At 39.4% G+C, this 15537-nt stretch overlaps 1 protein-coding gene across 4 annotated transcripts in view; it reads left to right on the top strand.

Annotated features, from left to right (window-relative positions):
• The window catches only part of PARP4 (poly(ADP-ribose) polymerase family member 4), a 267433-nt gene that overhangs the window by 154206 nt on the left and 97690 nt on the right, over positions 1-15537 (top strand). For all 4 annotated transcript variants that reach the window (XM_049867551.1, XM_049867549.1, XM_049867548.1 and 1 more), the window contains 4 exons: positions 5360-5455; positions 7646-7829; positions 8039-8195; positions 9798-9922. In XM_049867551.1, coding sequence (XP_049723508.1) covers positions 5360-5455; positions 7646-7829; positions 8039-8195; positions 9798-9922 — 562 coding nt within the window. The remainder of the gene's footprint in view (positions 1-5359; positions 5456-7645; positions 7830-8038; positions 8196-9797; positions 9923-15537) is intronic.

The following is a 15537-nucleotide window of genomic DNA, read 5'->3' as shown; positions in this document are numbered from 1 at the left end:
AATTTCTACATAGTTCTTGATTGGTTTTTCAATTCCTTGTAACATAATGATAAGCCAGTTAGATTAAATATAGTTTACAAAAACAACTGTTAACATGTATACCCCTTGTGATCCATTGGAAACCCTGCTGGCGTTAGGTGCTGTGGCTGCTAACCAAAGGGTCGGCAGTACAGATCTACCAAGTGCTCCTTGGAAACTCTGTGGGGCAGTCCTACCCTGTCCTATAGGGTTGCTAGGAGTCGGAATCAGCTTGGTGGCAACAGGTTTGGCTTTCTTTTTTGGTTTTATGATCCATCAAGAATTTTACCATACAGATATATTTACACATGAGGAAAACGATGAGTAGTAGTCAAGGCTATTCATTGCAGCATTATTTGTAGTAGCAAATTTCCATCCAGAGTCCGTTTACTGGGACTAGTTCAAATAATTCTGATACATCCAGACAAAGGAATAGTCATTTAATAGAATGAGGCATCTGTATTAATACAATGTGATCGCTAAGATATGGTCAGTTTCAAGAAACACATATGTGTGTTTTGCATATATATGTAAATAATACTTCTGGAAATTGATCACTGTGAAGCTGTGTAATGGGTACTTTAGGGTTCATTATAACATTTTCGCTACTTTTGTGTATGTATGAAATATTCTATAATACAGCATTTTAAAAAGAAAAAAAGGTAATCTCTCTGGAGACTGCTAACAGTATTGACTTCTGGGAGGGGACTGGAGTACTGGATGCCATGGGTAGGAGATTACTTCTTGCTATCTATCCATTTATGCTTAGTGGATTTTCTATTGTGCACATGTATTAACTCTTCAAAGCCTAACCAGTTAACCTGTAACCTAAAATTGCTATCTTCTGTGCCACTCTCACTCTCCAATAGCTCCCTACTTTTCAAGAAGTTGGGTCTCATCTTTTATGTACCCTTTAATAGGGACTGGTTGATAAGGTTTAGCCAAGAAAACAATATTTGGTTACCAGTGCAGATCTGAAAGGAAGCAAGAAAAATTTTAAAGAAATCAGGTAATGAGGACATGAAAAATATAAAAAACAGGAACATGAAGGATATATTTTGCCTTGACAGATAGTGAACATAAGTTTTTCTAACTAACTGCACCAGTGGCTTCAATGTCAATCCTTCCCATGACAGGGAATGCACTGCACTAGGCAGCACGTCTATTTTCCAGTTGTTCTGACTATTTAAAAGTGCCTCTTTGTCTACCTCCTTGTAACTTTCATCTTGTAGTTCTAATTCATTCCCCTGTGATCACACACACAGAAAAATGTCATCTCTCTTCTTAATGTCCGCCTTTTCAGGATTTAATTCAGTGATCTTTTCTCCCCTAAATCTTTTCTGTTCCAGGTTAGGCAACTTCAGTTCTTTCAACTTCTCTTCTTTCTGGCTACTTTCTGCTGAACACTCTCAATTTTATCTACATACTTGCTCTTGCGCTAAACCTTGGGATTCTCTGGCAGGAAACACAGCTTGACTCATCTCCCTTCCGCTCAGGCAGCCTTCCCTGGGCAGCCTCACTGCACTGTTAACTCTTGCTGCATTGAGCTTGTGGTCCAATAAAATCTCTAAACCTTTCTCATTCGAACTTTCTTCCCCACCCTGACTGATGCAGTTGTTGTTGAGCTCTTGTCATCTAAAGTGTAGGACGTTTCACTTGTCCTTGTTAAATGTACTCTTATTAGTTCTGGCCCATGGATACAACCTATTGAGCGATCTATTTATCTGATGGCCTTCTGATGTGTTTACATATTTCTTAGCATAAAGTTATTCGCATTTTGATCTACATTCGGCCTTTGTCCGCACCAAAGTTATTGATTGAAATGTTGAACAGAGGAGAACCAGGGCAGAACCCCTCCATTTTGAAGTCGAGGGCATTCTCAGTGACTCAGGAAGCCTGTGTTCCATCTCAACTCCTTCTTGTAGTTCTGGGGGAGGAACACTGCTCTAGAGACCACTGGAAGGAATCCAATATCTGGTCTCTGCCCTCTAGGAAATTATAACCGTTGAAAAATAAAGATACAGACACGTAACAAGTAGGAAAAAAAAAAAAACACAGAGTCACATAGGAAAAAGGGTAAAGACAAACCCCAAAGGATTCTCTGAAGTTTCTTTCATACAGAGAAATGTTTTATTTGTTTTTAAGCAAGTCAATTGCAAGCATATGGAACATATACCAAATAGGAATTTTCATTGTAAGTGGACTTTTGTAAATAGAGATTGACATCCCTATAATAAAAGTACATTAAATTTGAGAGATGAGTGATTGATTTATTTAGTAGCATTTATAGTGCACCTGGAAGGTGAGTGCAGCACCACGGAGATGATGTCTATAATAAGGAAAGGTAGGACATTTTAGAGGTGATAAGTCTACAGATGTTCCGCTGCTATTTGTAAGGTTTTCACTGGCTAATGCTTTTCAGAAGTAGACTGCCAGGTCCTTCTTCCTAGTCTTAGTCTGGAAGCTCAACTAAAACCTGTCTTGCACGGGTGACCCTGCCGGTATTTGAATACGGGTAGCATAGCTTCCAGCATCACAGCAACACACAAGCCCCCACAGATGACAAACTGACAGTCTTGAGATACTTGAAGCACTTACTAATGAAGATCAAAGACCACAGCCTTCAGTATGGGTTGCAACTCAACATGAAGAAAAAAAAAATCCTCACAACTGGACGAATGAGCAACATCATGATAAATGGAGAAAAGATTGAAGTCATCAAGGATTTCATTTTACTTGGATCCACAATCAACAGCCATGGAAGCGGCAGTCAAGAAATCAAAAGACACATTGCATTGGGTAAATCAGTTGCAAAGGACCTCTTCAAAGTGTTGAAGAGCAAAGATGTCACCCTGAAGACTAAGGTGTGCCTGACCCAAGCCATGGTATTTTTAATCACGTCATATGTATGTGAAAGCCGGAGAATGAATAAGGAAGACCAAAGTAAGAGTTGACCCCTTTGAATTGTGGTGTTGGCGAAGAATATTGAATATACCATGGACTGCCAAAACAACGACCAAATCTGTCTTGGAAGAAGTGTGGCCAGGATGATCCTTAGAGGCAAGGATGGCGAGACTGTGTCTTACATACTTTGGACATGTTGTCAGGAGGGATCAGTCCCTGGAGAAGGACATCATGCTTGGCAAAGTACAGGGTCAGCGGACAAGAGGAAGACCCTCAACAAGGTGGATCGACACAGTGACAGCAACAATGAGCTCAAGCATAACAATGATTGTAAGGATGGCACAGGACTGGGCAGCATTTCGTTCTGTTGTACATAGGTTTGCTCTGAGTCGGAACTGACTCGACGGCACCTAACAAAAACAACAATAAGTGTCAAGATGGGTCTTGAAGAAGGGATGTCCAAATAGAAATACCATTTGATCCGGCAATCCCACTGCTTGGAATATATCCTAGAGAAATAAGAGCCATCACATGAATAGACATATGCACACCCATGTTCATTGTGGCATTGTTTACACTAGCAAAAAGATGGAAACAACCTAGGGTGCCCATCAACAAATGAGTGGATAAACTATGGCACATATACAGAATGGAATACTACACAACAATAAAAAACAATGATGAATCTGAAAAGCATTTCACATCATGGATGAATCTGGAGGGCATTATGCTGAGTAAAATAAGTCAGTCACAAAAGGACAAATATTGTATGAGACCACTACTATGAAAACTCATGAAAAGGTTTACACACAAAAATTAACGATCTTTGATGGTTACCAGGAAGGGAAGGGGTGGGAGAGAAAAGCACTAACTAGACAATAAATAAATGGTAACGTTAGTGAAGGATAAGACAGTACACAATACTGGGGAAGCCAGTTGAAGGCAAGGTCATGGAAGCTCACACAGCCAAACTCCTTGAGGGACCTCATTACTGGGCTGAGGACTGTGGGGACCATGGTCTTGGGGAACACCTAGCTCAATTGGCATAGCATAGTTTATAAAGAAAATATTCTACATTGTACTTTGATGAGTAGCGTCTTGGGTCTTAAAAGCTTGTGAGTGGCCATTTAGGATACTGCACTGGTCTCACTCCATCTCGAGGAAGGGAGAAGGAAGAAAACCAAAGACACAAGGGAAAGATTAGTCCAAAGGACTAGTGGACCACAACTACCACAGCCTCCACCAGACTGAGTCCAGTACAACTAGATGGTCCCCATCTATCACCACTGACTACCCTGACAGGGATCACAATAGAAGGTCCTGGACAGAGCTGGAAAAAAATGTAGAACAAAATTCTAACTCACACGCGCACACACACACACAAAAAAAGACTAGATTTACTAGTCTGACAGAGACTGGAGAAACCTGGAGAATATGGCCCCCAGATACCCTTATAGCTCAGTCATGAAATCACTCCAGAGGTTTACCCTTCAGCTAAAGATTAGACAGGCCCATAAAACAAAACGAGACTAAATGGGCACACCAGACCAGGGGCAAGACCAAGAAGGCAGTAGGGAACAGGAAACCTAGTAATGAGGACCCCAAGGTTGAGAAGGGAGAGTGTTGACATGTCATGGGGTTGGCAACCAAACCAGTGCCACAAAACTATGTGTATTAATCATTTAATGAGAAACCAGTTCTGTAAACCTTCATCTAAAGTACAATAAAAATGAATAAATAAAAAAATGATGTTCATGGAATTAACAGTGAGATTCAAAAGGAGCAAAGGCCCAGAGACAGGGTCAGGCATGAGCTGCGATGTTGTGAAGGAGCTGTGTCAGGAGAGAATGGAGATATAGGTGGAAAGGTGGGGAAGCTGGCATAATCACCGAAAATATTTGTAATAAAAATTGGTTTGATTTTCATCTCTTTTTTGGTGTACCTTTTGCAAAATTAGTTGTATTAAGTTCATAACACAAAATTTAGACAATAGATGTTTATATAATAAAAAGCAGAAGTCTTCCTTCCCCATCTTCCAGAGATAACCATGGTCTACAGTTTGATTGCAGAGAATTCTTGAGTTCTAGAAGCCCAACAGGAATCTGCATAAGTTCTTGACCAAGGGAGAAATGCAGCTAGTGTTGGGCTTAAAGCATTGTGCTGCTGAGTGCAGGGGTGGGGATGGAGGGTTTGGGTTGAAGTAGGCAGAGCCCAGAGGCAGGAAAAATGGCTGGCAGCCTACAGCTGTTCAGGATGGTGATGAGAAGCTAGCCGTAGCTCACTACGTTTTGATAGTATCTGGAGCTCACTTTGTGTTAAAATGCATTTTTCTTTTCATTTCATGTGTTTTAAATAGCACCTGTTTCTGCTAGAATTACAAGGCTGTGATAAAAGATTATTTTTTTAGTAAATTATCATGGTTCCCTTTTCTTTTCAGAGGGCTGCTTTTACCCAAAGTAGTTGAAGATCATGGTGTAAAAAGAACAGACGTCGGCAGTCTTGGGAGTGGGATATATTTCAGTGATTCACTCAGGTTAGTTATATTTGTAGTCATGTTACTTAAACTAATCACCAAGGAATGATGATTGAGTACTTGCCTTGTGTTCTTCTCACTGTTTTTGAAAGAGTTTCTCACCTAAGCAACAGATCACTGAAAGCAACCAGTTTTCTCAGTATATTGTAGAAACACGTCTTCTGTAGTGAATATTTGGAAAAATTACATTTGAAATCACTTTTTGAGATCTTTTACATATACTTGTTCACTTAATCCTTACAGTAGCCCTTTGAGGTAGGTACTATTATTATCTCCATATCACAGATGAGGAAACGGAGAGACACAGAGGGTTTTTTGCCTAAGGCCACAGTGCTAAAGTTTGACACAGATGGAACTCAGCCTTTCCAGTCAGTCTTTCTCCAGAGCCAGGAATCTTCACCTCTACACCATATGACTTCTCTGCTAAACACTTTTATCTATTCTGTATTAACTACATATGTCTGGAATAATATTTCCTCTTTAGTATCCTTGTTAACATTTAAATCTGTCTTTGTAATAGTACAGTGAACTGAATTTAACCACATTGAAGTCTTCAGTAATTTTTGGCAGAATGGTTTCAGTGGGAAAGTGTGAATAAGAGCCAAATTACAGTGGGTTGAAAAGTGACCAGCAAATGAGTAAGAAGAGGCGGTGGTTGGACACCTGTCATGAGTATGGGTGAGAAAGGAAGAAGGATACGTAGAAAGAAGGGACAGGGTGAAGGGGATCGGGAGTTGAATAGGAAGGATTTAATTTATTTTTTTTATATAATATATATATTATAGGAAAAGACCCTACAGAAGGGGAAGGGCTTATAGGAAGAACGGGGAAAATTAATTACAAAAGATAAAAAGTGTAAGTCTTATAGGAAATGGAACTAAGGACAGCCAGGCAGCACACTTTGGTCTTGATCTTTAAAAAAACAAACAAAATATACGGAGTGAGCAGCCATCTAAGGTACTCCACGGGTCTTAACCCCGTCTGGAGCAAGGGAGAAAGAAGAAAACCAAAGACACAAGGGAAAGATTAGTCCAAAGAACTAATGGACCACAACTACCACAGCCTCTACCAGACTGAGTCCAGTACAGCTACATGGTGCCTGGCTACCACCACCAACTGCCCTGAGACAGGGATGACAGTAGAAGATCCTGGGCAGAGCTGGAGAAAAATGTAGACAAAATTCTTAGTCACACAAAAAAATAAAAGACCAGACCTACTGGTCTTACAGAGACTGGAGAAACCTCAAAAATATGGCCTCGGGACACCCTTATAGCTCAGTAATGAAGTCATTTCAGAGGTTCACCCTTCAGCCAAAGATTAGATAGACCACCTATATAAAACAAAACAAGACTAAAGGGGCACACCAGCCCAGGAGGCAAGGATGAGAAGGCAGGAGGGGACAGAAAAGCTCATAATGGGGAACCCAAGGTCAAGAAGGGGAGAGTGTTGACATGTTTTGGGGTTGGCAGCCAGTGTCACAAAAACAATATGTATATTAATTGTTTAATGAGAAACTTATTTGCTTTGTAAACCTTCATATAAAGTACAATTAAAAAAAAAAAAAAAAGGAATATGTCCCAAAACTGTTGATCCCAAAGTTGTATCCTAGCCTGTTGCTCGTAATAATGAGAGTTGCTTTATACTACTGATTCCCAAAGAGAGTTAAAACAAAATTGTTCAGTTGAATGCCATTTGAAATAATTTTTATTTTTCTATTTTGATTCAGAAGGCCTCATTAGAATTCAAAGGCTGCCTTTCCCTTTAATTGATTCTTAATATTCAGCATCCTTTTTGAACTTTAATGCAGAGAATTAAATCCATTTTTTCCTAATAAATAAGGTGTTCTTTTTCTTCTCTTTCACCACTCTGGTTTTTACTGTAGCAAAAGGCATATATTTTAATAGCTAATAAATATTTGTGAGAATACATAGACTTCACCTCTCCCTGGGAACAAAGTGCTTTGAGCACTGCTTCACACAACATAAGGGTGCTGTATGTGCTTGTTAAATAAAAATTGTAAATAAATAAATGAATAATAAAGTTCTAAATTGAATATTTGGAGTTATTTCAAAAAACAGCAAAATTTGGAATGTTCTACCAGGAAAGTCTTTTAAGCAATATTTCCTATATGGAAAATAAAAGATATGTAACTGTAAATTATATATATGTATTATTTCCTTTCAAATATAGTACAAGCATTAAGTATTCATGCCCAGGAGAGACAGATGGCACTAGACTCTTGGTCATTTGTGATGTGGCCCTCGGGAAGTGTATGGACTTACACAAGAAGGATTTTTCATTAACAGAAGCCCCACCAGGTTATGACAGTGTCCATGGAGTCTCACAAACAGCAGCTGTCATCACGGACTTTGAGGTATTTTTATCAAGAAATAGACAGTGCCAACTTTTTGCTCCTTTATTAGGTATGCTTAAATGTAAATAATGACTGAATATGTATGGTCTGAATTCAATATTTCCTAAATTAGCAAACATGAAATTGTGTTTTATAAGAATACCTGCCAACAATGGTTTTTTTTTGTTTGTTTTGTTTTTTACCACCCTGTTAATTTCTGTTTGGCCTAGGATGATGAATTTGTTGTATATAAAACCAATCAGATTAAAATGAATTATATTATTAAATTTTGCATTCCTGGAGACCAGATAAAGGATTTTCATCCTTGTGGTAATACTGAATTAGAGGAATACCTACCTGTGTTTTCAAGTTTTTCGAAGGGTGAAGGTAAGACTTTTCTTTTCCATTTATAGAACTCAAACATCGTATTTTCAGTGGGTTTTATCTTCATGTTTGGTAACTGAATCTGGACCCCATGCCTAAATATTTCCTTTTTATTTTGTACAAATAAAAACCAGGATGCTTGAGAGAGGTTAAGTGATCTCAAAATTACATGTTACTTTATTAGCACACCTACATTTAACTTGTGCATCACAGGATAGCTAATACTAAAACCCATTGAAAAAATTTAAGGTAGCACAGTGCAAAAAAAATATAATGGGGTTTGGCAGAATAGACAGAAGATATAATTTTTTAATCAGGAACCTTGAGTTTGAGTGTCAACCCTGCCACTTCCTAGGTTGTGTAGTCTTGGACAAATTGCATGATTTTTCTGATCATTAGCTTCTTGCTTCACAGTGTTGCTATAAGGGTTAAAAGGGATTAATGAAGATACTCCATAAATTTTGATGTGTGGTATATATATATTATTAGTAGGAGAGATGTATGAGAGGATGATAGCTTCTCAGAAAATACAAGATTGTAAGTTCAAGGTATTATAATATTAATTAGTAGCATTGTAAAATTATAACACGTTAACATTTTTAACTGTTATAAAATTTTTTTTTCAGCATGTATATGTTCATGTGTGTTCAAGAAGATGACTTCAAATTTTTCTGTTAGTCATTAAATGAAACGTGTGGTAAAATAGTTTGTAGTTAGCCATAACATATTTCTGAATCACCTAGTATAATACTTGAGCACTTTTCAATATGGTATATTAGAAGTTTGATTTAATCATTCTTGAATTGAAAGTCTATGTAGCTTCATGTTGCTTAAAAACACTTTTATGGCAAAATACGTAATAATGACTAATACAAGTTGAGGTATACAGATAATCTAGATTCATGCTTGAGGTTCATTTACTTAGATATTTTTAAAATGTCTTGTGTATTTGTGTGTATGTTTAAATCAATATCTTTCAAGTAATGGGAGCCCTGGTGGTGTAGTGCTTAAGAACATGACTGCTAACCAAAGGTTGGCAGTTCGAATCCACCAGTCAGTCCTTGGAAACCCTATGGGGCAGTTCTCCTCTCTCCTGTAGGGTCTCTGTGTTGGAATTGTCTCAACGGCAATGTTTTTTTTTTTTTTTTCCAAGCAATAGCATGATTATAGGTGTTCAAGATGACTCCCAAAGTCTCTAGATTAAAAAGGCTGGAGTGTCTTTTGAAAATATTGCCCCCATTTTTCTTGTGATCTTGTACCCAAGTGGAGTACCTGGGTAGTACAAACGGTTAAGGCACTTGGCTGCTAAATGAAAGACATGGTGAGCTACTTCTGAAAAATCAGCCATCTAAAACCCTCTGGAGCAATAGTTCTACCCTAACACACATGGGGTCACCATTAGTCAGGGTTAACTTGACGGTAACGGGTTGGGTAATTGAATTAAGTTACTTTTCAGAATTTGCTATTGAAAATCATAGAATGCTGTTTGTCCTGTTGTCATAACATAATGTATAAAGGGAAGGAGAAGGAGTGAAAATTAAGATAACAAAAACAGACCATGCAGGGATGGTTTTAAAAACTAACATTAATGTTTTTAATATATAGATTACCAGTTACCAGATACCAAAACTTCCAGCAACATCGGAGCTGGTCTTCAGGATACCTCTGGGAATTTAGTTCCTCTTGAGGATGTTCACATCAAGGGAAGAATAATAGACGTCGTAGCCCAGGTATGCTGTTTGTGGTTTTGTGGTATTTAAACTAAATGGACATAAATCATAAATGAAAATTTGATTGCTGTTGTATGAATTAAACAAAGTATGTACTTTTCCAAAATTCATGTACAAATGTTCATTGAGCATCTGCTATGTTCCAGGCATTGTCCCAGGCTCTGGGCATACATCAATGAACAGGACAAAAACTCTGCCCTTGTGGAACCTGTATTCTATTGGGAGGATAGGCAATAAACATAATAAATAAGTAAAACATATACAGTAAAACCTGCAAAAGCCGTAACCTGTGTAAGGTAGAAACCTGTCAGAGAAGGAAAGCCCAAATATTTTCCACTAAAATGAACAATAGAAAAGTGGTAAGACTGCACCCTGTCAAAGGTAGGAAACTTATGAGACCCAGAAAAACAAGTCAGTCCTGTTGAATTCCGGCTCTCACGAGTTTCACTATAACGTGGTAACTGGTGATGGTGCTAAGGAGAAAAATCAAATCAGCAAGCAGATGGGGACTATACAAGAGGCAGGGACATTGAACTTTTAAATAGTATGGCCAAGTAATGCCTCACTGAGAAGCGGATATCTGAGTATGGATCTCAAGTAGTTGGGGCACTAAGCCATGTGACTATCTGGATGACACTCATTCTAGGCAGAGAAAGCAGCATGTGCAAATGTCCTGAGGTGAGAGTGAACCTGATGTAGTCAAAGGACATTAAGCAAACTACCGAGGCTGGAGCTGAGTGAGAAGGGGGAGAGTGGAAGAAATTGAGTCAGAGAAGAAATGGGGGAGGAAGGATTGTGTAAGAATATAGGACTTTGGCCTAACTCTGAGTGAAATGGAAGCCTTTAGAAGATTTTTGGCAAAGTTGTGTGATCTAATGTGACTGGATCTATGCTTTAATGGGATTGTTCTGACTGCCATGTTGAGAACAGTCTGAAGAGGATCAAATAGGAGACATCTTAGGTAAAAAAAAAAAAAGGTCAAGTTCCCTTGAAAGAAGACTCTAGACGAAAATTTGCTCTTAGGAGCAACACCTGCAAGGGAATTGGAGGGGGCAGGATTTGGCAGAGAGACTAGCCACATAGACTAGTCATTAGATGTGGGCTGCCCCTGGGAAAGGGTCGTAATTTTGAGTGAGGCAGTTCCTCTTTGGCAAGGACAGTTACTGTGGGAGCAGAGGGAACTCACCAGGCAACACTCTTAGCAGCATTTCAAATATAGGATATAACTAAAGTGATTCAGTCAAGGAACTTGGTGACTTGGACCAGTATGTTAGCAGTGGAGATGGTAAGAAGTGATTGGATTCTGGCTGTGGATTGAAGGTAGAACCAATGAGATTTGCTGATGAATATGTGATAGGAGTCAAGATGACTGTAAGGTTTTTGGCCTCAGCAACTAGAAAAATTGTGTTTCTACTTACTGAAATGGGAAAGACAGTAGGAGGGCAGGTTGAGGGGAGTACCTGGAGTTTATCTTTAGCCATGTTTATGTAAGATGCCTCTTAGATATCCAGATAGAAATGTCAGGTAGTATAGACATGAGTCTAGAGTTCAGGGAAGAGATTCAGGCTGGAGATACAAATTAGGGAGTCATCAGCATTTATATGTTTTATTTAAAGTCATGAGACCAGATCAGAACAAGAGAAATCAGTGTAGAAAGAGAAGAGATGGCCAGCGCTTAAGATCTGGACCATGAGATGGAATCAGTAAAGGAGACTGAAAGGGAGCAGCCAGGTGTTCTGGGAAGTCGATCAAGGAGGAGAGAATGAGCAACTGTTTAAAATATTGCTGCTAGATCAAGTAAAATAAAGACTGAGAATTACCATTGAATTTAGCAGTGAGGAGATCATTGATCACCTTGACAAACACATTTTTGGTTGAGTGGCAGAGGCAAAAGCCTAATTAAGGTGAGTTCAGGAGAGAATGAGAGGAATACTTCTGGCCAACATGGCACCATAGACAGAAGCACTACGCCGTCTCTCCATAGCAAAGATCTGAAAAACTAAGTCAAACAGAGACAAACATCTCCAGTCCTGGAACCCAAAGCATCAAATGAAGAGATAAAAAACTCAGCCAAGCACTGACTAGAAGAAGAAACTGACAGAGAAGAGAGAGTGAGGAGAGATGCATGTGGAGGTCCCCTATCACCTAATGCAGCATGGATTCTCCATCTTGGACTCCTGTTGGAGATTGGTAGACAGGGAGCACAGGAAAGCAGCTTCATGGAGCTCCCAGCAGGAAACAGAGCACCTGGTAACCAGCAAGACACACTTTCCTACCCCCCATTGTCTCCTCACTGCTCTACCTCCGTGACTCCTGGCTGGCAGCAGTGGCATGGCCAGCCAGGAAGTGCAGCATCCGTGCTGCTTGGATTCGCCCCACCCACATCAGAGATGGGCGGACAGAGAGTATGGGAAAGCAGCTTCACGAAGTTCCCAACAGGAGACAGAGCATCTGGTAACCAGCAATATATGCTTTCCTAACCCTCACTCTTCTTCCCTTTCCCACCCCAGCCTCCTCCACTTCCCACTGGTCACAGCCCCTTGGCCCAGAGGCAGCTGTTTTGGCCCCGTGCTACTTGGATTCACCCCACCCACACTGGCCAGCTCTCTGCCATTAGTTTATTGCTGGTATTACTTTTTTCCATTTCTTTTGGTTTCTTCCATGCCTCCCATCACCTCCCACTCCTTACTCTCGAACACCTAGCTCCATGTGCCATCTCTTCTTACTCTTGAAAGGCTGTGAAGCACTGCCTAGCTGGGGAACCACTTTCCTGGCCGTGACACCACTCTGGTGGGATTCCTAGGGCATTTTTTTTCTTTGTTTTGCTTTGTTTATTTGTTTGTTTTCTTTTTTTGTGGCTTTGGAGCCTCTTCCAGCAGGGCCACACTGCATGACTTAGGAGCTACTCCCCCAATCTGTGCAGCCACGTAGGTGGGATCCCTGGGGGCATACCTTTTTTTCTTTCTTATTTTTTCCTTTCTGTCTTTTCTCATTTCTCAATTCTCTTCTCTCTATACTTACCTTCTTTTCCTGTCTTCTGCATACCTGGCGTTGTATGACATCTATACCTCCTTTAGCCAGGTGATACTGCATAGTCTGGGAGCCACTCCCCACTCATTGCAGCTGCACTGGTGGGACCTCTGGGGGCTTTTCTTTTCTTTCTTTCCATTGCTTCCAAATTTATATATATATATATATATATTTTTTTTTTCCTTTACCCCCTTTTTTTTCCTTTTTGTTTTTCTCCATTTTTCGGATTCTCATTTCTCCACTCCAGTGGCAAGCTCCCTTAGCACTCTTTTGTTTGTTTGTTTTTGGCTCTTCTTTCTCTCTCCTCTCTTTACTCTTTCCCATATCAATATTAGCTCCATACATCACCACCTTCCCCTTTCTTCCTGCCTACCTGCATCATGTGCTGAACATCACACCCCTGAGCAGCACAGGCATGACCTACCAGAACCTGCCCAGCACTGATTTCTTCCAAGCCCTGTTGGCCCTAGTATGTGCCACAGCAACCCATCCCAGCCCCTCCCCTTCAGCTGGACCTGTTCTGCATCACCATAGCTGAGTGACTGTCCCTGCCCATTGGACAAGGAGGTGAAAAGTATCATGACAACAGACAGGTAAACAACAAAGAACACACAGCCTGTCTGCTCAAACATGACCAAATAAAACAAAAAAGGAGGGTGAGACAAACAGAACTATGATCAATAAATGAAGAAAATAACTACTGAATGTCCTGAAGACAGCAGACAATATCAAAACATAAAAAAAACGGGAGAGAATAGTTCCAGTAGGCATCCAAAATAAAACACCAGATGACTCTCCAGTAGAAGAAGAGGCACTAGAACTACCTGATAGGGAATGCAAATCACTAATATTCAGAGCTATCCAAGAGTTGAAGGAAAAAGCAGATGAAAATGAGGAAAAAATAGACAAATTCATGGAATATACAGACAAAAAAAATGGAAGAATTCGGGAATATGATACAGGAACAAAATACCAAAATAAATTTAAAACTAGAAATCATGCAAGAACAGCAATCAGAAATCCAAAAGATAAACAAGATTTCAGAAATGGACAGCATAATAAAAGGGCTGAGGAGCAGGTTTGAAATGATGGAAGACAGGATCAGTGAAGTGGAAGACAAACACTTGGATACAACTCTGAGGAAAAATCAGAATAAAAAAAAATGAAGAAACCCTGAGAATGATGTGGGCTATAGTCAAAACCCAAAATTTACAAGTGATTGGTGTTCCAGAACGGGGTAGAAAATGGAAAACACAGAGATTATCAAAGAATTGCTGATAAAAAACTTCCCTAATATCATGAAAGATGAAAAGTTGACCATCCAAGAAGCTCAACAAGCCCCGTATAGGATAGACCCCAAAAGAAAATCACCAAGGCATACCATAATCACACTCACTAAAACCAAACACAAACAAAAAATGCTGAGAGCATCTTGAGAAAAACAAAAAGCCACATACAGAGGAGAAACAATAAGAATAAGCTCTGATTGGCAGAAACCACGCAGGCACGAAGGCAAGGAGATGACATATATAAAGCTTTGAAAGAAAAAAATTGCCAGCAAAGAAAAATATATTCTGCAAAACTCTCATTCAGATGTGATGATGAAATTAGGACATTTCCAGATAAACAGAAATTAAGGGAATATGTAGAAAACCAAATCAAACTTACAGGAATTATTAAAGGGAGTCCTTTGGTCTGAGAACAAACAACGTCAGACCACAGCCTGAATCTAGGAAGCAAAATTTTACCAGTCAAATACCAACCTAGGAAATGAACTCTCAAGGACTATCCAAAACCAAAAGAAATATAACAAATATAAAGCCAACAACTCTAAAGTTCATAGAAGAAAAAATAGGATCAATGCTAGAGGCCCTAATACACGGCATTAACAGGATACAAATCATGATCAACAACACGCAATCTCCAGAAGATAAGCTAGATAACGGGGATCTTCTAAAAATTAAACACTTACGCTCATCAAAAGACTGCACCAAAAGATTAAAAAAAGAACCCACAGACTGGGAAGACATTTTTGGCTATTACAAATCAGACAAAGGTCTAATTTCTAAAATCTACAAAAAAATCCAACACCTCTACAACAAAAAGACAAATAATCCAGTTAAAAAATGGGCAAAGGAAATGAACAGACACTTCACCAAAGAAGACATTCAGACACCAACGGACTCATGAGGAAATGCTCACGATCACTAGCCATTAAAAAAAAAAAAAAAAAATAGACAAATGCAAATCAAAACCACAATGAGATACCATCTCAGCCCGGCATTATTGGCATGAATCAAAAAAACAGGAAATAACATGTGTTGCAGAGGCTGCAAGGAGATCAGAACTCTTATGCACTGCTGGTGGGAATGCAAAATGATACAACCATTTTGGGAAACGATATGGCGCTTCCTGAGAAAGTTAGAAATAAAAATACCATATGATCCAGCAATTCCACTCCTAGGAATATATCCTAGAGAAATAAGAGTTGGCACATGAATAGACATATGCACACCCATGCTTATTGCAGCACTGTTGACAATAGCAAAAAGATGGAAACAACCTAGATACCCATCAACAGATGA

The sequence above is a fragment of the Elephas maximus genome, chromosome 23, assembly GCF_024166365.1.
Source record: "Elephas maximus indicus isolate mEleMax1 chromosome 23, mEleMax1 primary haplotype, whole genome shotgun sequence".
In the NCBI taxonomy this organism is placed as follows: domain Eukaryota; kingdom Metazoa; phylum Chordata; class Mammalia; order Proboscidea; family Elephantidae; genus Elephas; species Elephas maximus.
This window is presented reverse-complemented; position numbering and strand designations above follow the sequence as displayed.